At 42.1% G+C, this 22,756-nt stretch overlaps 2 protein-coding genes across 2 annotated transcripts; both read right to left on the reverse strand.

Annotated features, from left to right (window-relative positions):
• Window positions 1–3,075: 3,075 nt before the first annotated feature.
• LOC141005201 (uncharacterized) lies at window positions 3,076–8,967 on the reverse strand. Its single transcript, XM_073477004.1, has 10 exons — window positions 8,962–8,967; window positions 8,681–8,693; window positions 8,410–8,582; window positions 7,665–7,669; window positions 7,564–7,623; window positions 5,580–5,661; window positions 5,377–5,497; window positions 5,140–5,279; window positions 4,452–4,615; window positions 3,076–3,879 (listed from the first exon to the last, which is right to left on the reverse strand). Exons 1-10 carry the CDS (start codon window positions 8,965–8,967, stop codon window positions 3,396–3,398), a joined length of 1,248 nt encoding a protein of 415 aa, XP_073333105.1. The 3' UTR covers window positions 3,076–3,395.
• A 1,397-nt stretch (window positions 8,968–10,364) lies between these two features.
• On the reverse strand, window positions 10,365–21,412 carry gpr108 (G protein-coupled receptor 108). Its single transcript, XM_073465324.1, has 18 exons — window positions 21,032–21,412; window positions 20,646–20,765; window positions 18,603–18,653; window positions 17,347–17,432; window positions 17,174–17,244; window positions 16,821–17,065; window positions 16,685–16,747; window positions 16,493–16,594; window positions 16,282–16,415; window positions 15,430–15,505; window positions 15,219–15,292; window positions 14,968–15,085; window positions 14,737–14,867; window positions 14,270–14,313; window positions 14,130–14,179; window positions 13,551–13,634; window positions 13,048–13,169; window positions 10,365–12,027 (listed from the first exon to the last, which is right to left on the reverse strand). Exons 1-18 carry the CDS (start codon window positions 21,125–21,127, stop codon window positions 11,940–11,942), a joined length of 1,755 nt encoding a protein of 584 aa, XP_073321425.1. The 5' UTR covers window positions 21,128–21,412; the 3' UTR covers window positions 10,365–11,939.
• Between the last annotated feature and the right edge of the window lie 1,344 nt (window positions 21,413–22,756).

The raw sequence follows: 22,756 nt of genomic DNA on the forward strand, positions 1-22,756 counted from the left end.
TACGTTTCTTATAAGAAACGTATCAGTTTCGTCTTTGCATGAACGTTGTACTATAGTATAGTTGTACTATATTACAACCTACATGCAAAGAAATTTGAGATTTAGTTGATATTTGCTGGATGATAAAATGAGTAGGAAGAATTATTTCCACTGTGTTTTTTAGCTTCTGCAGCTGCAGCACAGCTGCCCAGTGAGGAGCAGACACTGTTTAAGTTCGAGTCAGGATCGGGTTTGTGAATGTTTCAGAGCAGTGAGAAAATATCTGTAAATATTCACAGTAGAATCTCTGAGGTTTAGGTCTGACACTGACAGACAGTACAGTACATATTGTATTAACTAAAAGATCAAAATAAGGGATTTGATGAGCAGATTCAGAGCTGGATCCAGATTTAATAAAATGCTATCGGGCCTCATCCTTACCTTTGTTAGAGTGCACACAATTATATTGGTGTGTTTCAGACCAGCATTCATGTATGAAATAACAAACAGACTGGATTAAACTCCACTGATCAACTGTTTCTCTCTGTCGTTTTTCTTTTCCTTCCTCTCTCTTGGTGTATTGTTGAGTCCCTCCTGGTTTCCTGCTCCACCCACATGTCTTATTGTTTCCTCTAAATGAGAACTTGTTATTAGCAGTCTGATGATGATTATGATAATGAAGCCGACCTAAGAAAGCTAAGACCGACTGTAAGTGAACAAATCGAACAATGCCTGACTTGCCCCTGACAGTGTGTCTACATTTGCAAGTTAACGAATAGCTTAAGCATTAGGAAACTCTAACTACAAGCAAGCTATGACTTTCTCCAACAAGTTTACTTTGTGTTTTGAAAAGACGTAAATCTGCAGCTGTCAGACATTTGCGATAAATTGTCCGATTCTTGCCTGTCAACCAGCTTCTTTATGCTTTTTGTGGGAGCCACATGTTCGCTACTGACGAGGTCTGATGAGGGATGAGAAGCATCTTCTGGAGCTCAGGTTTAGTAGTAGACTCAGGGTTGTATATGAAGCCAATGAAGACGTTCCTTTAACCTGCAGGGGGCGACTCCACTGGTTGCAAAAAGAAGTCAGATTGTACGTAAGTTTATGAGAAAATGGGCCTATTTCTCACTTGATTTTTTTTTAACTGGGTAAACAGTTTCCTAATGAGTTTATGGTCTCAAACTCTAGTTTCAATGGTCATTTTATGAATTACTGTAAAATACTTTGTGAGTGACTCGTCTCCACAGCGCTGTATCCTCAACTTCTCAGTCAGATCCAATCAGGAAAATCCTCCCCAGCTCCACCCTCTTGTCCAAATATGGTCACATGTGGCTCCCAAAAACCAAGATGGCGAAGGCCGCAAATGTCAAACTGAAGGCTTCCAAACAACCCAATGGGTGATGACACTGTGGGTTTACCCTTCGTTAGAGGTGGGATTATTACATGTTCTGGCCACTTAGAGGCAGCACAACAAGTTAAAATACCGTATAAGAGATAAGAGAGAGCTGCTGTTGATCACAGTGTTTTTTTCTTAATCCCACTACCTGATGGTGAAAAAGGAAAGATTAAACATAAAACCAAAACATTCAAGGACCTGCTCAGACAAATCAGAATAATTATTCTCTCGGTTAATTAAGTCCAAAGACACCAACAATAAAACGAGTCCAACAAGAGTTTGTTTTGGTTCTTTATTGCACCTTCCTCAGAACATACAGTATGTAGCTCAGCATAGATAGAGAACGTTTTTAATTTATCGATGTAATTCATATTGCATTGGTTGATCAGGCGTGATTCTTTGGGATCTTTGGGGCAGTCCTACTACCTCTAGATTAGACCACCACTATACCAAGAATAAAGGGGTTTTTTTTAGATGCAGATATTTACAAAGTTTGTCCAGGATTTAGCATTAGGGCAGAAGAATTAAAAGTATCCTGTGGGATTTTCTTTGGAAACTAACAAAGGTTTTGTTTAACATTCAACGTCTTTTCTGGGTTTTTTGTGGCTCTATATGCATCATGTTACCTGTGACTTTGTGCCTTATACAGGTAGAAATTATGGAAGAATACAACATCACTCTACAGAATCACCAGTCCTCAGAAACTCTACAGGATACTTTTAATATAATGTTGGAAACATTAAACGTGGACTTTTAGAGGAAAAGTGAACGGAAAATTGATTCGCAGTACTCAAAGGAAGCAGAGCTGTGCTTATGTGTTTGAATCTCACTGTTGTCTGAAGCAAAAATGTTCATTTTTATTAATTCCTGAAGCATTTTGGTCGAAGTTTCTACACTTAGGTTTGGATTTGACTTGTGTGGAATAGATTCACGGTGATTCAAAGACGCTAAAACATTTTATATTTTAACTTTTTCCTTTTTTATTGCTGAGCCTTTAACAGTGAAACTGAGGGAAAATCTGAGGGAAAACAACAAGCCATTTTCTGATATACCGCAAACTGTGGTATAATCTCAGGTTATATTATTGTAATAGTGTTAATGTTCATTAAATTCACAAAATATGATCAACAATTACCTGAAAACTGATTTAAAATACCGGGACAATAAGTTTTGCAAAACATGTTGGGTTTTTTTTTTACAGGCACTTTTGAGCACAAATACTGTCAAGAAGTTTTAGTAAAAAATAATAATAATAATAATAATAATAATAATAATAATAATTTGGGAGATTTCATAAACTATACTGTTCTTAAGAGCCATACAGTATCAGTCATCAGGTTTAAGGCTGCTCCAAAGATCCCAATAAATGTGCACACTGAAGTTATAATGATTCACCAACATGTTGCCACAAATATCATCAAATTAACCGACACGAATATAAACGGAGAGTAGAAGCTGGTTGGATGTTATGGCTGGAAACTATTGACAGAAATCACTAATTACAGCATCAAACTCCATTTAGAGGTGCAGCTAGAACACATTATGATAGTTAAGTTTCCTCGGATACATCGGCCTATACTGTGGTTAGTCCCAGCATACACTTTTATAATCTACCAGTTACAGATTTCCATTGAAGTCCTATTAGATGCTATGTTAGTTTTTAGCGTTAAACAGACGTTAAACGGCATCTATCCCTGCCTTCAGCTGTAGCTGGATCAATCAACACAATAACCATGGACTCTAACTTTCTAACTAATACATACACCTTTACTTAACTCTATGAGCGACAAAGTGGACGAAGCGTGTGTGTTCGCTGTTACAGGAAGCTGCTGGTGCAAAGCTGTGATAGAAACATATAGTTAAACACTAAGTGCCGTAAGAAGGAGTTGGTGTAATACATAGGAATAGAGAGATTAGGAGGAAGAGAGCAGCTTCTCCATCTATCACCCACCTCCACTGCTTCTTTTCTGTTCAGATTCCTTTGTTAATATACCTGGAGGAGCTGCTTATACCGGTGCCGCTAATGAGCGTCATCTGGCTCGACCTCGGCGTGACTGTCAGTATCCGGAGAGCTGTGGGCTGTGCTGTTCCACAGGGCAGCGTCAGACTGGGGCTCCAGGGACGGGCTCACGGAGGCAGGGTCGGAGGAGTTGGTCGTTGGGTCCAGCAGGATCTGGGCGGAGGTGGGGGTATGGCTGTACGGGGCGTCAGCGGGCATGTTGGATGAAGGACTGGGTGGAGCATCAGAAGGGGAGAGAGCTGGGGTGTCGGAGGGCGTTTGTAAAGAGGAGTTGGATGTTGTGTTTGAGGAAAGGTTGGTGGGAGTGAGTGCGGGGGAATCGGAGAGTGTGTGTGGGAGAGGCTCAGACGCAGAGTCTGTGGGCGAGCCGGTCATAGTCGGCCTGGGAGTGTGTGCAGGGGTCGGCTCCTGGGGATCTGTGCAGATCGGCTGCCCCTCGGCCACGTACCACACCTCGTTGTGCCTGTTCAACAGCTTCAAGGGACTTCACAGAGGGAAAGAGCAAGAAAGAGAAACACAACCGTTAGAAGTGTGTGACGTGAGCAGTGATGTGTGTCTGTATACTGGATTGTTTCTTGGTATTGTGCTGCGTTCAGGTGGTTTCTGGGTGTAAACCTTTGGGCAGTGGGTGTGTAGCCTCCAGCCAATAACAGCACGTGGCCTGTTATGGATATACAAAGAGCTGCAGGCCTGTGTCTCTGTTTGACTGAGGGCGGGACTACACACACAGAGCAGAAAGGCAAACAGCAGACAGGATGAAGCGTGCACTTTGGTTGCTTTCGCACAAAATCAGGAGGTTTGTGTGGAGATTTGGGTGTGTTTATTTGTGCTTGAGAACATAAACGCTGTGAAACAATCATAAAATAATGTTTAATTTCTCTGATTCACTTCTGTGATCACGCTAACGCCTCGCTAGTTTACTTTCTAGGTCACTCTGATCTCTCTCTGATCTCTGACTCTGTCTCAACCGTTGAGCCAGGAGGAGGGTCCGTCTTTGAATGACATGTTAACCAATAGCAACAACAAATCTTGAGTATTCACAGACGCGTGTCATACCTGTCATAGCCGACTCCATAGTGGTAGCTGTGGTTGTAGGAAGCTCGGACTCTCTCCAGTTCTTTAGTCAGCAGGTGAGCGTGAAGCCTGGAGGTGACCGACAGCATCCAGCCTCCGTAGCTCCTCACGTAGACGTCCATCTCTGGCATCTCAGTGAAATACAGCTGTGGAGGGGACACGGACACAACATTAGCAACAATAACTCGTGTTGCATAACAATAATTAGTTATGGATGTATAAAAACAACAGTTATTCTGATAATATGCTGCTCCTATTTGTTGGGAGTATTAATTCAAGGTGGCTGATTCTTACGTACTGCACCTTTAAGGCACAAATAAATAATTAAATGTTGTTTTAACTCGTTGATTTAATATTTGTGGATATCTACAGCCTATTTTTAGATGAAATACAGATACCAGACAGCAGCACTGATACCATCATGACACAGCTCAATCCATTTCTATTTCACCGAGTCAGTGAAAGCGGCGCCAGAGCCGGCTGCTACATACTGTGCATCCATCAACCCTCTCTATTGATCTCGGAGCAAAATTCTCAATGATCAAATTACTCACAGACACAGGAAGGATAAAAGCATTTGACCTCATGACTGGCAAGGGCAACGAGCTCACAGACTCCCGGAAAAACTGCCTCACCCTGCACCCTCCCCTACCTGTCAGGTTCAGCTCACCTTGTCATTGGTGGGCGCAGGCGGTTTGTCCTGATAGGCTGCCGGCAGCGGGAAGTTGAGCGAGTAGACAGCCGGCTCCCACATCTTGGTCTCCTCTGGGATCTTCACCAGGACAGGGGCGGTCATCTCCATCTGGATACCTGCACAGGAAAAACACACACACACACACAGTATAAGACGCACAAAATGAACACACCCTTGATGAGAGCTGATTTTCTGCCGCCGTCCGGTCCTCACCTCCTTCATTGGCTCCAGTGATGTACTGGAAAAGTCTCCTGAAGGCCATGGCCGCACCCACGCCCATGAAGTAGGCTTCGGCATCTGTTGACACCCAGCGGGTGGGGCTGTAGTGTCTCACCTGAACACACGCAAACCAGACATGAGTCACCTTCATGTGTAAGGTAAACTCTGTATATGCTGTTTGACTGGGACTCACTCACCTCATATTCATCTGTTTTGCAGACCAGCTCATATTCCAGACATTCCTTTGACTCTGTGCAGAAGCTGGTGTTGGTACTCGGTCTATAACGGAGTGATGAAGGATTAAATTTAGTATCAGTACACACACTAACAGGCCAAACGTATCTGGACATGGTTGTTGACTGTTGCGTACTTTTGTTTTTTTGTTTTTTTGAACCTTGCCACTACACCCTACAGTGATATTTCAGACATTAGTGTACTGGGGCAATTGTCCTGTTCCTGTTCCTGAATGTTTTTCTCAGTGTGGTGTCTTCACAGAGGCCTGACCTCAACCGTATCTAACACCTCTGGGATGAACTACAGCCAGACTGCATCACCCAACATCAGTGGCAAGCAAGCAAGCAAGCAAACTAGCACTTCTTCAAACAAAAGCTACAAAATGTTTTACATGAAAACAAAACAGAAGAAAACTGAGCAAGAGAAAAGACAGAATGGGACTCAGTAGACTGCACATCTTAGCCAAGGCCCAAAAGTCCACTTTCAAAATCAATAAAAACTCCCCATCTCACTTTGTTGAAGAAAATGAGGGAAAAAAATGATTTGCTGGAGGCTGATTCAGCAACAATAAGCACAAAAGGACAATCACTATTAGTGTTCAGCCTTGAAAAGCTAGACGTTCCTGCTCTGAAGACTCAATGCTCCTCCATGTGGTCAGAAGACAGTACAGTTTGTGTGAGTGCAGAGGGACATGACAACACAATGCCTTGTTTGCAATGCAGCCAGTTAAAAGCCTTGCTAGGAGAGAGGAGGCTGGTGTAGCAGCAGATTAAAGCCCTTTGTCTTGGAATGAAGTGTTCAACAATAAGATCACATGTGGAGGCTGTAACTCAGGTGTCACGCACTGAACCACGTATAATGGGCCCACACCCACACACTGGACATTTTCAAAATGATGCAGCTTTTATGAAAATCAATGCTCTGAGCCGTGAAAAGCACATCTGACACGAGGGGGTTTCTTAGACAACAAGTGCTCCACCATGTGGCGGATCGAGTGGGTGGAGAAAAAAACCGTGCCGAGTCGAGATGGAAGGTTGAAGCAGCAGCGGTCCCTCAGAAACAGCTCGTCATTCACGGCAATGTCACCATTACAACGAGTTAAACAATGTGCGACACAAGAACGTCTACGAGGATCAGAGACCCACGTGTGTTGGATTACACACAGTACACTTGTAGCTTGTGCGGTAACTGTAAATAAAGAATATTTGTTGAACTCAAATTTGTGTGACTGCATCTTTTGTTTAGTTTTTTTAGTTTAAGATGCAATGAAGTACTGTACTTCAGTAGACTACAATTTTTAGGTACTTGTACTTCAGGATTTCTGTTTTCTGCTGCTTTATACTTCCACTTCACTACATTTTGGAGGAAAATATTATTACACTACATTTACTTGATGACTTTAGTTACTAGTTACTTTGCAGACTGCTGCATCAGAGCCAAAGCAGCGTATTTTTAAGTTATTGTATTTTATCAGATATTAAATTAAAAAAAACAACATTATCATGATAATCAGAAAAATGCTGAATATCTGATCTGATAGTCGGTTGACTCATAGTATAAAGTTTATACATAAATGTAAATACAGGCTATTACTTGTACTTTTGATACATTTAAAGGGCTTACTTGTTTAAAGTACAAGTGCTTTGGGATGTCGGCCGACCGGTCCTACAATCTCAAATCGTCATTATTTGAGTTGGGAATGAGACTGAAAAATCAACTTTTCTTACAAATAGGACCTTTAATATCAGATACTCTTACTCAAGTACTATTCGTATGGATGACTTTCACTTTACCAAAATAACATTTTAACACGACATCTTTACTTTTACTCAAGTATGACGCTGCAGATAAAAGTAATCTGACCCAACCCTGGTAACAGTCTAACAGTGTCCACATACTTTTGGCCATGAGGTACATCTCACAAGTCATCTGAAGAGACAGACTCACCCGACACTTCCTTCAGAAGAGACCACCAGGGCCAAAAAGGCCAAGACTGAGATGAAAGCCCTGAGGAAGGACAAAAGACACATCTTCATTTCAAAACGCACTCAGCCTGCAGGGAAACAACACAGGGAGGCTGAGACTGTTCACTGAGGAAGACACGGTCCAAAGTCTGTTTAAATTCTGGATTTAAACATGTTGGAGGAAAAAAATGTTGATTGACAGATGTGAAGCAGCTGTGACGGTGTGCTTCTGTGTGCTGCAATCCGCTGTTTGCACTGCAGAGACGAGATGAAGAGGAGAGAGAGAGAGAGAGGAGAGAGAGAGAGAGAGAGAGAGAGAGAGAGAGAGAGAGAGAGAGAGAGAGAGAGAGAGAGAGAGATCTGCTGCATCATCAGCCTTTTCACAATCAAAGGCGTTTTGAGGTCACGGATGAACATCGATCCGCTCATTACATCCTCTTCATCAGCTCTTCATCAGAGCATCTGTGACTGTTTGATTTAACAAAATCACCTCATTTAAAGACAACACCTTGATAGAGAAAATAAGACTATTTAACGACGGGATGGATCATGTTAGAATAAAATCAGCAGCTCAGTTTCATGTCTATCTGCTGCTGTATTCATGTGTTTGCACAAGAGTTGCAGCAGCCTGTAAAATATACTGAATAAAATCAGGTTTCCATGCACGCACGCACGCACGTCCGATCGATAATGGCGCAAAAAAAATCAACTTTACCTGTCCATGACGCGGCGGAAAAGTCACTAAAATACGCATCAGCTTCAGGAGAAAATGCGCATTTTAACCTGTGTGATTTAAATTTAACATTAATATATAAGAGCTGCTACTCACATTGTCCCGGCCCCGCGTGTGTCGGTGTCCTTTCCACCTGCCAGGGGAGCGCAGGGAGGAGGAGGAGGAGGAGGAGGTGTGTGATGGAGACTGCAGTCTGCTGCGCTCTGACGGGCGCCGGTTTGGGTTTTTACTGCGGACTGCAGTGAGGACCAGCGTCCGTCTGGAGCTCGCTGCAGGAGGGAGGGGCTGAGCTGGCACAAGGCTGCACAACTAGTGGAGCAGCCAACCCCGGACAGACGATATGTGCCAGTTATAACTGAGAGCTCACCTCCAGTGTGCTGCTGCAGAGAGACGAGGGAGTCTGTTCAAGAATCCGCCATCATTAACCCTCAATGTTCAGACATGAAGGGATGGAGACGAGCCCACGTTTAAACTGCTCTTCTGATGTGGCTGTAACATCTACAAGATAACCAAAATGACAAGTTAAAATGGGAAATGTACCTTAACTAGACAGCTCACTTTAAAAGACCATACCGCTGTAATTGGGGTGTTTTCCTTCTTAAAGGACAAATTCACCCAGAAATAAAGATTCAGTCGTTTTCCACTCACCTTCATGCCGATGAAAAGTCAGGTGAAGTTTTGTAGTCCACAAAACATTTCTGGAGCTTCAGAGCAAAACAGTGTTGCAGTATTTTCCTGAACAACTGAAGTAGATGGGGACTTGTTTTAAAAGGTGCACTATGTAGTTTTTGGGGAAGATATTTTAATCAGAAGAGAAAGATCTTCATTTTTTTATGCCTAAACAAACTAAATAAACAAACTGACCTTAAAACAGCATGAAATTGTGTTGTACTTTGTTTATATGTGGCGGACCCTGCCACCTTTCTAGCTTCAGACAGTGTTCTGGTGACCTCATTTTCCTCTGAGAAGAGCTCGTTTATTCAGTTATGGAAAGTTATCACCTCATTAATACTGTAAATGTTAAAATTCTGAGTTTGGATTTCTTCTCAAAAACTACATAGTGCCCCTTTAAAAACAACTGAAAATAAAAACATAAAAAGGCTTCACAGCTCATCCAGAGTAACAGAAGTCTCTGGAGGTCCTGAGATCTCGTATTGACTTGAAATAATGTCATTATCATCCTCGAGGTGCACGGCCACGTTAGTATCCACTTCAGAGAGAATGTGCACCAACGCCTGCTGGCTGAGCAGCTACACTGAAGAGTTCGGCTGAAAAAAGGGAGTAAATAACGCGCACTTGCTCTAATCCTCTTCTATAATGAAGGAGCTTTATAAAGTCTGAGGAAAATACTTGACTTTATATCACTTTTCCAGGCTGAAAACTAAAAGAGGACAGAGCTTTTGCTATCAGGGCCCCGAGGCTCTGGGATGACCTGCAAAAAGAAACAAGGCTGTCTGAGTCAGTGTCTACTTTTAAGTCTCTCCTCAAAATGTACCGTTATCGGAAAACATGTCCTGATTTGATCTAATCTGCATACATATTTTTTATGTTTATTATTTTAGATCTGCATATTTGATCATTTTGGTATTTTATTTAATCTATGTAGAGCATTTTGTACTTTGGTTTAATAAGTGCTCTATATTATTATTATGTTGCATGATGGGATGTGTGGATTCAGTGTTTATCTTTTTAAACGTTTCTTTTTTTTATGGAAATGCAAAATGAGTTTTCTATAAGCTCAGACTTAGAGGTGCAGTGTGTGAAGGATTTAGGGGAATCTATTGACAGAAAAGGGGCAAAATATTAATAATTGTGTTTTTATCAGTGTATAATCACCTGAAACTAAGAATTGTGGTGTTTCTGTTACCTTAGAATGAGGCTTATGTGTTGTTGCACCGCCATGTTTCTACAGTAGCACAGATCAGACAAACTGGGCCCTTCTCATTTTAAGTGGCCACCGAAGGGCAGGTCCTACACACTGGACCTTTAAAAAAATAAAATGCTTTAAGACATACATTACATACTGTATACACACACATAACAGCTTCATGTGAGACCTTTCCAGAACACCAGCTTTATTGTGACAATTCACACAGATATCAAACAGCTCTCTGTTACAAGCACAAAATTTCCTCTGTTCAAATGGTTTACAGACTGGTTACGCCCGTCCTCTCAGGTACGCAACGCCCGACACCTGGAGACACAAGAACAGTCTGTAAACACTGTACAGGAGTGTCTGTGGTTCTCAGTAGTCTTTTTCCTCGATTCCACACGTTTTCTCTTCCCGTCTATTAAAAGGAATCCAAAAAAATCTCATTGAAACCGAACCTGTGTCATTACAGTCTGAAGCACTGTCTAGAAAGCCTCTACGCAGTTCTTATGAAAGTGTTTATGTGCCTCCTTTTAGTATCAACAGTCTTCTTCTTCTGTAAATTATTTACAAATGGCCGTCTCCACCGCCCCGGCTGCACATGTTTCTGATCTTTCATCAATGAGTCGTTAATAAAATAAGCTTCACATCAAGAGCAAGAAGGTAAAACCAATAGCAGAAAATTAAAAATAAAAAAGATCAGTTAGGTCACTTCTCCGCCCGGACTGGAACAGCATGGCCATAAAAAAAAACAAAAAACACAAGGCCGTCGATTAACACAAGTAGGGGCCACTGCTCTGGTTATTTCAAAGAGTGATGGGAACACCTGCACATGTCACCGTCTGGGCTGAATTCACAGAGATGTCAACTGACCTCGACCAATCAAAAGCACTAAATTACAGCAGCGGTCCACCGTGTGACGGACTGGGACTCTCCAACACAAACAATAATACTGAAATATAACATTTCAATATGCAAGAAGTAAATATATTGAAATATACACCCTCTTAAGTTAATATATTTCAATATACAAATCAAATATATAAAGAACAACGTAACTGCACTGTACTATGTGGTGATGAAGGTGTATAATGACCGATGGGACTTTACTGACCTCTGAACTGTGGGAAAGAGAATAAGATTGTTGTCTAAATTTTAAATACATACTGATTAGCCTTTTACCTGAGTGTGGGCCATTGTCTTCAAAGGGAAGAAAGAAAAAAAAAAAAACGCTCTGTCCAAATCTTGTGTCGTCTCACATTCACACACACACGTACTCACTTCACACACGACAAGGTACAGCTAAGAGGCAGAAGTACCGTTTTTAAATATCCGATATAAACACAACGGAAAGCAAGTCTTTCTCTAAAATGATAATTATCTTTGGAGAGAGAGAGAGACAGAGAGAGAGTGAGAGAGAGAGAGAGAGAGAGTGAGAATGAAAACTAAAGATTTCCTTTCCATATCTCCACCCATCTATGTGGCAGGAGTCGTCTCCTTCTGAAACCTTTCAGAGTTTCTGGGTGGAGGTTTTCCGAGGAAACAGAGAGCGTCCGACAAAGTTAGTCTTTTATTTTTTTTGCATAGCCAGACAGTGGCCACGACCACGACCACTGCAACCACTTAAAGAGTTTCAAAAGGAAAGCCGTCACTGGGGGTGGGGGAGCCTTGGTCCGTGTGCACCCCTTTGTATCAGCTGGCCTGGGGATGTTTTGTTGGGTCCCCCCCAGCTCCCCCCAAAGATGCAGCTTCCCGCTCACAAGGTGGATTCTTTCTGGCGATCGCGTCCGTTACACGTTTTCTTGACTTTGGAAATCCCCTCCAGTGCGCCTGACTCAGTCACTCTGGACACAGGGAGAAACAGAGAGGAGCATTTTAATTTAAGATTTAGCCTTATTATAGATCTGTTCAGATATTTTCTTCAGCAATACAAGTAATACAGCAACTGCTATTTGTACATTCATAGTTGTGAGTGCAAACAGGAAATGGTATCAGCTGATGCATGACTTTTCATTAAAAATGTAATAAAATACAGGCTAAAATGAACAGAGTAAGCTAGGTGTGCTCACTGTCTCCATTGTCTAGCTCTTCACGACACCTTGAGCATGATGGGGAAAAATCTCAACTATACTAACTAATACTACAACGACAATACATCACGTGGCTTCCTAACAGCTCGTCTACACTGTTATGGAAGCAGCAGATTAACTGCTGTGGCTCAGGAGGTCAAGCAGGTCATCCACTAGTCTTGCATAGCCAGAACTTTCTCTACAGCGCTGAGAGAAAGGTCTGGCTGCACCAATTCTCATGCTGGCATAGGGGAAAAAACTTCCAGGATTGTGTGTATTTCTTTTAAACCATCACAATCGTCTTGAGCAGGGCTTAACACAGGATGCAGCGATGGTGCCCCTGCAAAATACAGTGGCTAAATCCCTTCAAGAATAGATAACAGCTGCTTGCTTGTTTAGGTGCTTACCATTACCAACAAGGTTAGGGTTACGGTAACCTGCCGTTTACACTGTGTAGTTTGGCAGCTCTGAGGTTGCTGTTGTTGCTTTACATAGTGATGGGGACTTTGACACCGGTGACATACAGATAGTGGAAGGGAGGAGAGTGCTCCAGCGTGCCAACAGTCTACATCTGGTGAGTCAGACTATTTTTCCCATTAATCCCCTTCTGCCACATGTTGAAGTGTCCTTGGGCAAGAAAGGCACTAAAGCCCAGGCCAATAATCTGTGCCCAGTAACTCATGTGCGAATGAGTGAATGAGAGGCAAACTGTAAAGAGCTTTGGATAAAACAGCTTTACAGATGAATCCATTTCCTGTGTGGACGATGTGTAAGAATGGAAGGTATGTAACTTACACTTCGTCCATCTCAACATCCTCCTCGTCCAGGGGAAGCTGGAGGTAGGGGTTATTGGACGCTGGTCTGAACTTGTAGCCCGTCAGCACGAAAAAGATCAGAGTAGACACCTCCACCAGAAACTGAAGACACAAATGAGTGTGTTAGAAGACTTTTTAAGACATGTGCACCAAAGAGAATGCTGCTCATTGTTGACCTCATTCATAAAGTTGATTTAATCAGTGCAGCTTGAAAATGGTCCTTGGTCCAATCATGTTAATATTCTTTTAAACCTCCGATAGGAAAATGGTGTTCATGACCGATTTCTAAATAATAAAGGGCTTTAAATATTGAATGTGTTTGCAAACACCATACTAGCACACATTAAAATAAAACTTGCAGCCAACTCAGCCCAGTCGTTTCTGGCAGAATAAGGAACAGGAAGTCTTCTTTTCTATTACAAACAAGTGCTATTCACAGTAATAAAGTCAGATTGATATTGCAGATAGTTGTTCATGTCTTACCTCATAGCACCACTGCCACTGGAAAGGCATAGTGACCTTGAGCAGAATGGCTATGATCCTTGTAAAGTAGATGTAGCACACAATCTGAAAATGAAGAAAACAGAATTTCAAAAACCTGCAGTTTGACTTAAAGTAATACAGTTTGTATTTTAAGGAGAATTTTCATTTTACCATCTTGCTCAAGGTCAGTGAATCTCGCTTTGTGACCAAGTATAATGGTAGACATTATCACAAAGGTCAAACATTATGTGGGGTTTGTTTACAAAGCCTTTGTTCTGGCTCTGCAGCAGTGACTCTGCTGAATGAGAAGCACTGAGCTGCTGTGCCAAACACTGTGACTCAGTGTTATCTGTTGTAAGAATAAGGCTCGACATCATTAAAAAAAATCTTCAAGCCACATCAGCAACATCATCAACAACTTCAGCATTAAATGTTGCCAACATGAGGGGATTAAGATGTCAAGCTATCAAGCTTGTGGTTGGCCATTTTAATTTCACTGGAAATCTAATAATGGTGAGATCTTAAGGATGGGAGGGTGGATGACAAGAAAAATAGAGCTGAGCTCAACTGTATTCTTACCATGACGTAATAATGCCGGAAGAGCTTGAGCTTCTCCAAATTCATGGCGGCTGAAAAAGACATAGATCAAGTTTAATTAAAAGCATTACGATGTGTCGGGCGCATAAACTCTTTTTACTGTAACTGATCAGGAGTCTTACCTTTGCCATCGGTGCTGGAAGCCTCTTGTAGATGACGGATGGACCTATAAAGACAAGAATATTTGAGAACAGCAAAGACGTATGTGCACAGACTGATTACGATTTATAATATGGGCTGGCTGAGAAGAGGGCTTGACTAACTTCTGTCTGGCTGGTTATAGTGCTCATCCAGCCCATCATCACACCTGCCTTCAAGCCTTTCTTTTGGTCTCCTGTTAATCCTACTACTTTCTTACTTATGTCAGCAAGTTTAATATATTTATTAGTTTACAAAATGCACTGAAAATGGGCAGTTTGGCTGCTGTACAGTACTAAAAGAGTGCCTTTCTGCCATAAAGACCTTCTTATCCCAGCTAGCCTCTGTGGAAACAGCCAGCTGCTCATACACTAGTCTCAAACTAATCTATTTTTTAAATTGGAAAGTGCACCGGATACATATTAAACAGACCGCACACACACACACTGACCAGACAACAGGGAAAAGGATGGCTCCGCAGCAGATGAGGTCAACCAGAAAGAGGATCTCCTTCCACAGATAGTATTCACTGGAGCCTTCCTCTGTAGACTCGATGATGATGTAGGCGACATTAGCCAGGACCTGGAGGACGGCAGGCGAGAGGGTCACCAAAACAAATTCACTGAGAGTAAAGACTCATACACAAGTCGTGTTACTTATGCACACACACACACACACACACCTGCAGGGGGATGACAATCATGAAGATCTTCTTTTCCTTGTCAGACAGGATGTATTTAACAAAAGCCCAGCCGGTGCCAATCAGTGCCAGGGTGATGAACAGGAGAGCCCCCTTGAGCCTGGAAAGAGCATCAACTGTTAATAATAATAATAATAATAATAATAATAATAATAATAATAATAATAATAATAACACACAAAACAGAATCGTGAATAACTGTAGACTTCACATCCTGAGGAAATTGTACTTACAAGTGTGTGATATAATACATGACGGCCCAGCCTTCAATAGGATGCCCCTTAGTATTGATGAAGTGATAGTTGATCTGAGAGAAGTTGAATAAAATGACACAGAGTTCAGGTGTAGTGTGAGCACAGTAAGCAAAAAAGAAAATGCAATAAAAGCCAAATATGAACATCAAGAAGGACACAATAATCTGCTCTATGGTGACGGTGCACTTACACTATGGAAGACCAGTGATATGGACTTGGTGAAGGCCAGCGCTGCCATCAGCCAGTGGATCTTAAACACACTGTACCTGAGCACACAAGAGAGGATGTATTTTATATAGTGAAGGGTTTTTATACATAGTGTGAAGTCATTCTGACTGCTCAAGTGTCAGTATGGTTTTGCGGTCCAAGAATGCTGTGTACTAATAAAACAAAGTAACTGTCACACCTCGAGCAGAGACATTTTGTTTCCCCTGTGGCTTTGTTGACAACCTACAGTAATTCTGAAAGCATTTGTAGATACAGAAAAAAAAAACACAATAAGAGGCACTAGTACTTTCTGACATTTACTGCACTGCTCTGTTGACGTGCAGCACCAATTTTGGTCCAACAAGTATTTAAAAAACTGGTCTTTCGGTAGATTGGGTAGATCTTCACAGCAGAAATTGTGACATGTCATCATAGGAAAGGCACAGAAATGACTGTATTCCACGTCATGGAGATAACTCAAAGGTCCTGGTGTTGTGCAGACAGGCTTACTGAACTGAGCCATCATTGAATACACTTGTGCTTTTCCTGCTATGACAAGTGTCCTCTGTGGAAAAAAAGGTCTACTAGACGGAGATGGATGGACATTTTGTACAGAACCATGTTACTGTCAGGATGATAGTTGTTGTAACAACTTAACAGGAAGTGTAAAACACGACACTGCAAATAGTGGGCGCAAATAGTAAGGAAGCCCTGAGAGGCAAGTGTCCATGCCTTTCACCGACTCTGCAAGTTGATCTTTAAATAAGGAAGGCTACAATATACTGCTACACAACACCGTAAGCATCCATGTGAGTGCACCTGTATGCATGTGTACCTGTGCTTCATGAGTGTGTACACCCAGATCATGGCAGCAGTGAAGAAGACTCCAGCCATACCAATGTAAAGGCGGGACAGAGGAATTTCTGCTGCAGACAGGTAGCCGCCTGGATTCTTCTCCGTCACTTCCAGCTGCGGAGGATACGTTCAGGTTAACACGAGCACACACCCGAAACATGCACGTACCAACACAAAATCGCTCAACTTACGGTGAACGAGTAGGGCAACTTGATTCCAGGTTTCCTGTTCTGACAGTAGTGGAACTTGAGGCTGTACAGACCCTCCGCCAGCACGCCGACCACCATGTGAAACTTTGGACGAAACAACAAATGTCACTCAACAGGACACCACATCAAACAATGTTTCCTAGATCATGTAATGGTTAAGAAGGGTCTACTTACACTGAAGTTGTAGGCGTCATTGATTTTGTCCAAAGCTAAAGTCAGTTGGCTGTTCTTTCCCAGCTAAAAGAAAATAGACATTAGAAACTGATTTCATGAATAGATCACACAAACAGACACACAAAACACCTCTTACCTGGAATGTATTAGTTTCCGTCACTTTCTTAGCCTCTACTGCAGGCACTGACTTTTCATTATTTTCTTCTGGCTTGTCTTTTGACTTCTCTTCTTTTTTCGCGTCCTTAGGTGTGTCAAGCACATTGTTCTTTTTCTCCTCGTCCAACTGACTGCCTGATTTATCTGCACCTTTGGCCACATCGTCTCCTGGTTTAACAGCAGGGTCAGCAGCATCACCAGCAACTTCCCTGGTTTTCCTCTGACCTACAGGAAACAAACACAGGTCTATGACATACCAAGCTACATGGCATATTCCTTAGCTTTCAAAAAATGGTGTTAGATTCGAGCTATTTAAGTGTAAGCAACACTAACCTTTAGGAGGTTCAGCCTTTGGCTGCGCAGTTAAGGTGTTGTCTTGCTCACCCATAACTCTCACATTGACACTACACAAACAAAACACACACATATAATACAGTCAACCTTCACATTAGCTGTCAGAGCACTGTAATACACATGTCTCAACACTGGTGCAGAAACATACACACCTGAGCGTGTGGATATCAATAAGAAAAAGAATGAGAGGCTCGTTGCTCTTTGTGATGGTGAGCGGGCACGTCTCTGTCTCCTCGGCCTGGAAAAGATAAAGTCACAACAAATAGTCAAATGACATATTTCAGACCACTACACATCACACCACTAAACATAACCTGTAATATCCTTAATCTGATGCATGCAGAGACGATGGCACTTTTAAACCCAGCACAGGGATGTATGTCAGACACTGGCCAGGCAGGTTTGTGACAGTTGATCTGCCTTCCTTTAGTTGAACGTCAACTCTCTAGCTGGGATGGAACCAGAGCTGGTGCGGGAGGTGAAGCGGTCCAAACTCGATATAGTTGGGCTCACCTCCTTGCACAATGCAGGTTCTGGAACCAAACTCCTGGAGAGGTGCTTGACTCTCTCCTTTTTCAAAGTTGCCCAGGATGAGAGGCATCGGGCATGTGTGGGTAAACTCATAAGCCCCCAGCTGAGCACTGAGTTCTCCAAGGAGAGCAAGAGGGTCACCTATATGTGAATGTAAATGGACAGGATCTGAAGGTGCTGCCGTGGTGAGGAGAGTGTCCAGTTTGGGAAATTCAGAATTGCATCTCTGCTTTTTGCAGATTACGTGGTTCTGCAGGCTTCTTCAGTCCTTGACCTCCAGCAGGCACGGGCGATTTGCAGCCGAATGTGAAGCAGTTGGGATGAGAGTCAGCAGCTGAGGCCATGGAGTTTGGAGTGGAGTTGTAAAGTGGAGCGTGAGATGGACAGGCAGTTTGGTGTGGCATCAGAAGGTTTTGTGGCTGTTCCAACCCTCACACACTGTCATGATCTTTGTGTAGTGACCGAAAGAATGAAAGTGCAGATACAAAAGGCCGAAACGAGTTTCCTCTGTAGGGCGGCTGACTCTGCCTCAGAGAAAGGTCAGGAGCTCGCACATCGGGAGGAAGCCTGAAGTAGAGGCACTGCTTTTTCAAAAGGAGCAAGCTGAGGTGGTTTGGACATTTGGTCATGATGCCTACCAGGCGCCTCCCTTAGGACATTTTCTGAGCACGACCAACTGGGAGGAGATTCAGAGGGATAACATATCTAATCTGACCAGAAGCAGCTGAAAAGCGTTGCTGGGGAGAGAGACATTTGGACTACCCGGGTTAGCCAGCCAGCCAGCCACCACCGCGACCCCACCCCAGATAAGCAGAAGAAAATGGAGGGATGGATAATTAAAACAAGACTATAAGTATTTATGATTGCATGTACTCACTGTGTAGGACAAGACTCCATTCACACGTGACCGGGAGAGAGTGAAACCAACCTAAAGAGAGTCAGAAACGTGGTCAGTCAGTGGGTGAAAAGCACCAACTTCCAAAGGCCAAAGCAAAATAAGCAGTTCAAACACTACAGGTGAAACCATCCACAAGCTAGAATGCAAATTACTGTAGTTCCCTTGTTGTGTGCTGATGAAACACATCATCACTCCACCAAATGACCTCAGGGGCAAAACCACCAAAGTGTGCACTTTGAATACTCAAGACAAATAAAGGCGAATATTAAATAGAGGTTTTCTCAAGTCTCCAACTTATAAAACAGCGCAGCAAAATATCCATCTACGCTTTCTGAAGTCTAAAGTTAATGAATACCAGCAATGTTCATAAATTACTATCTCAGTATATAGTCCAGTATGCCACTGTACAGCAAGTCTTTATTATCTCATCCAAGGAGGTGATGTTTTCACCCGTGTCTCTTTGTTGGTTGTGTGGATAGTTGGTTTGTCAGCAGGATAATATATAAACTACTGAATAAAAGAATAAAGCAGGTGTATTTAGATGGCTCGTATCTGTAATTGAGTACAAAAGGGGACTGTTGGGCCTTGGCAGAGGTATGCGCTCTACAGAGAGCCATTTAATTTTTTTTTACATCGAATAGTTACTAAGGATATTCTTAATTTGGTAAAAAAATAAAGTGCATTGCTCTGATTTTTCTCCATGGGTCTAATATTTTTCAAACATTCAGTTCTCTCCCTTCATATGAGACTCCTCCATGTTGGAAAGATGTGATGAGGCTGAACAGGATTGAGCTCTTGACATCTGAACATATAACAAACTGTATATCAAACTGCTTTACTGTCACATTTTGACCGTCTGTTTATGATCTACATGTGACAATAACAAACTTGTCAAGAGTTTTGTTGTCCTAACACAACATTAGCTTGACTGAACTAAGCTGTTTCCTTCATCTTTGTTCAAACAGTCATCTCAATCTAATGAACAGCCTGTGCACCTGCACAATACAAATTATCAGATGATCGGGTTCAACTGTGGGATTACTTAAATTTTTGCCTCTAGGGGTCTCTCAATCAAAACAATAACAACAAAAGACACAATTTGATGACATTGTGAAGTAGCGTGGGATCAAACGAGTTGTCGTCTTCATTATCAAAACAACCACCAATGCTGATAGAAGTCTATCGAACCCAACTCAAGCAGAGATGTTCAGTGGCAAGGTTTAATTGAGTTTAATTCACTTTAAATGTAGTCATGTTTGCTGTCTTCTTTCCTCACTCTCTGACAAATCATCTGATGTTGTATTGCAACAGGCGACCAAATGATTCATGCTGTGACTGTGAATAAAATTACAGAATTACACAGCTCAACGGAAATTAAAAAAAAAAAGGTAATTTCAGACTTTTTTGAAGCAGAAACGCTTCATATTATACCTTTAAATTATTGTATATTTAATTTATTGTCTACAAATACAATTAAAATACCAACACAAACAATACGCCAGTGAACCTTCCACCATTTCCCAACCTTTATGAGGCACTGTCGCCTATTTGACTCTCCTAAATCTTAACAAGACAGATCACAAATATATAACTTCACATATTTTGGGGCATTTTAAACCTTTATTAGACGGTAGACACATGAAAGCTACAGGTTTTTACTGCACCAGGACAGTGTATGTAGGATCGACTCAAAAGCACCCATGTTCATGGTAAAACATGAGCAACGGTGTGTTTTTAAAACGGCATGAGTGGAGAGAGTGTATAAGTCAGAATAAGTTTTATCAGGCTTTGGCTACACAAGCATCACCTAAGTAGGATAAAAGTATTGTTGGTTTGGGTATTTTGCAGGGTTAACAGATAGAAGTAAAATTAGAGAACATCACCAGCCTTATCCTTTAAAACTAATATATATGCATTTCTTCCTTATCGATTAAATATCATTTTGAGGAGCATGAATCCAACTCTTGCAATCAGTTAAAGTCAGCTGCAGCACACACAAGCACAAAAACAAACTCTTCTCACAGGGTGCGTGCTGTAGTTCACCAGCTGTTCTGGGATGCGCAGAGACAGCAGGTTGACATCCAGAGTCCCGTTAGCATAGAAACCAAAGTTGTTGAGGTCGACGGCGAAACGTGTTTCATTCTGGGAAGAGGCAAAAACAAAAACAGGAAGAAGTGAGCTGCTGTGGCGGACAGTTACATTTTAAGCTCCGTTACGTTACGTTAAGTGACTTTTTTGTTCATTTTCTTAACGCAGAGTTTCATAATGTCACAACAGCACCACACTACGTTTAAACCATCGTCTGTCAGAGCTAATTAAAGCAAACTACTTAGCTAAAAATGACGTCTGGCGTAATACTACGTTAGCTCGCTAGCTAGCGTAACTCTAGGTTGAGATAGTGGCCTTACCTTTAGGGTGAGCTGGTGTATCCTCGCTTGACACCCGGCCAGCAGCAGTAGGAGTAAATATCCAGCCACGACACAACCTCTATGTGCCACAGCCATCACCAGGCAGTAACCAACTTGCTAGCGGCAACTAATGCTAACGTTAGCTAGCGACAATCTTTTGCCAGATGGCTAAGTAGCAAGCTAGCAAGCAGTCCCAGCCGGATACGAGTCGAGCTACGGTGATGCTAATCTGTAAATTCAGTGTATCGGCGCACTAATTACGTCGTTTATCATCAAGCTAGGAGAATAAGTGTTATGTTTTCCGATTCTTTTGTGCTTTCATCGCGTAGGGTAACAGCTAGCCTGTAGATGGCAAACTCTCGCTTCCTGGTCGCGAACCCCAAGAACAAAACATTGACCATGGTGCGGACAGATGCGTCATCCGCGGCAGGCTCGCATCCGGTACATGATTCAGAGGGTACCGTGCGAAAATAAAAATCCACAAAAAAGTAGGAAAAATGCGAGTTACTAAATCTCTCGACAAGAACAGCCTGCAATCGTGTGTTATTTCTCTGTCAAAGGGTCGGGTTTTTCCACCGCCGCAGCGCTGACTACACCTTGAACTATTAGGCCTAGATACGGTTACTTCCGGCTGAAGCTGCTCACGTGACGACCCTCCACGTCACATGAACCTTAGAGCTGCCATGTATGCACAGATGTGATGTTTAACATGACTGACACGTGGAGCTGAAGTTATCTTACATTCAAGGATTTTTTATAAACAAAACATATGAAGAAAAGCTTTATATTTGTTCACTGTGAAGGACTTTGTATTATTACTTCACTAATATTGCAAATATTACATTTTTGAGTTTGAAGTTCTTTCTCCAAAACTACATAGTGTCCCTTTACATTTTGTTATTCGTATGCTAAACTTCACATCCATCGCTCATGTGCTAAAGTTGGATTTGGTGCAAATCCATCGTTTCATGTTTTTAATGATTTAAACCTGCATTAACTGATTTTCTAGAAAGATGAAACACACTTTAATTTAATTCTTCTACATGGAGCTACATTATGATTTTCCTGCCACTCATGCTTGCCACCTAATGAATTTGAATGCACCTCCTCTCTTTTAGCTCAGTTTTGGTCTCCTGGGGAAAACATCTGACTCTTCAGCTGCTAATTACTCCGCTGAGTTCACCAGCTAACCGTTAACTTTCTCTGTCATTTGTTGCTGGGCAGATTGTTTGGCCTACAGTGGGTTTGAAACTGAAAAGAGCTGCCTGTGCCGACTGAAATCGACGACGATGAGATTGGTGAACCAAAATAGTATTCCTGCAGGCTGTAAAACCAAAACAATGAGCTCAAAGAGGCTGAAATGCCCTGTTGCTTGTAACTCCCCAACATGGAAAGTGTGACGCTGATATTGAAAAGTCCCTTTTTCACAGAAAATGCATTTTAATAACATCATTAATTGCTTCACTGCATTGCAGTAATTGCTTGCTTTTGTCATTAAAAATGTTCTTTCTCCTGCTGTGAAAATAATCTTTCATCTCATTACTTTGGGAACAGAAGAGAAAGTGCTCGAATGCTGGCACGACTACCAATATTCAGATTAGCAAGATTTAGTCAGAAAGCAAAATGACATAAAGTGCAAACAAGGCAGTTTTATGACTGAATGAAAAGATCAACAGGAAGCCACAATATGAGGAAGCAGGAAACAACACGTGACCTAGTAGAGTT

This window comes from Pagrus major, chromosome 1 (assembly GCF_040436345.1).
Source record: "Pagrus major chromosome 1, Pma_NU_1.0".
Lineage (NCBI taxonomy): Eukaryota > Metazoa > Chordata > Actinopteri > Spariformes > Sparidae > Pagrus > Pagrus major.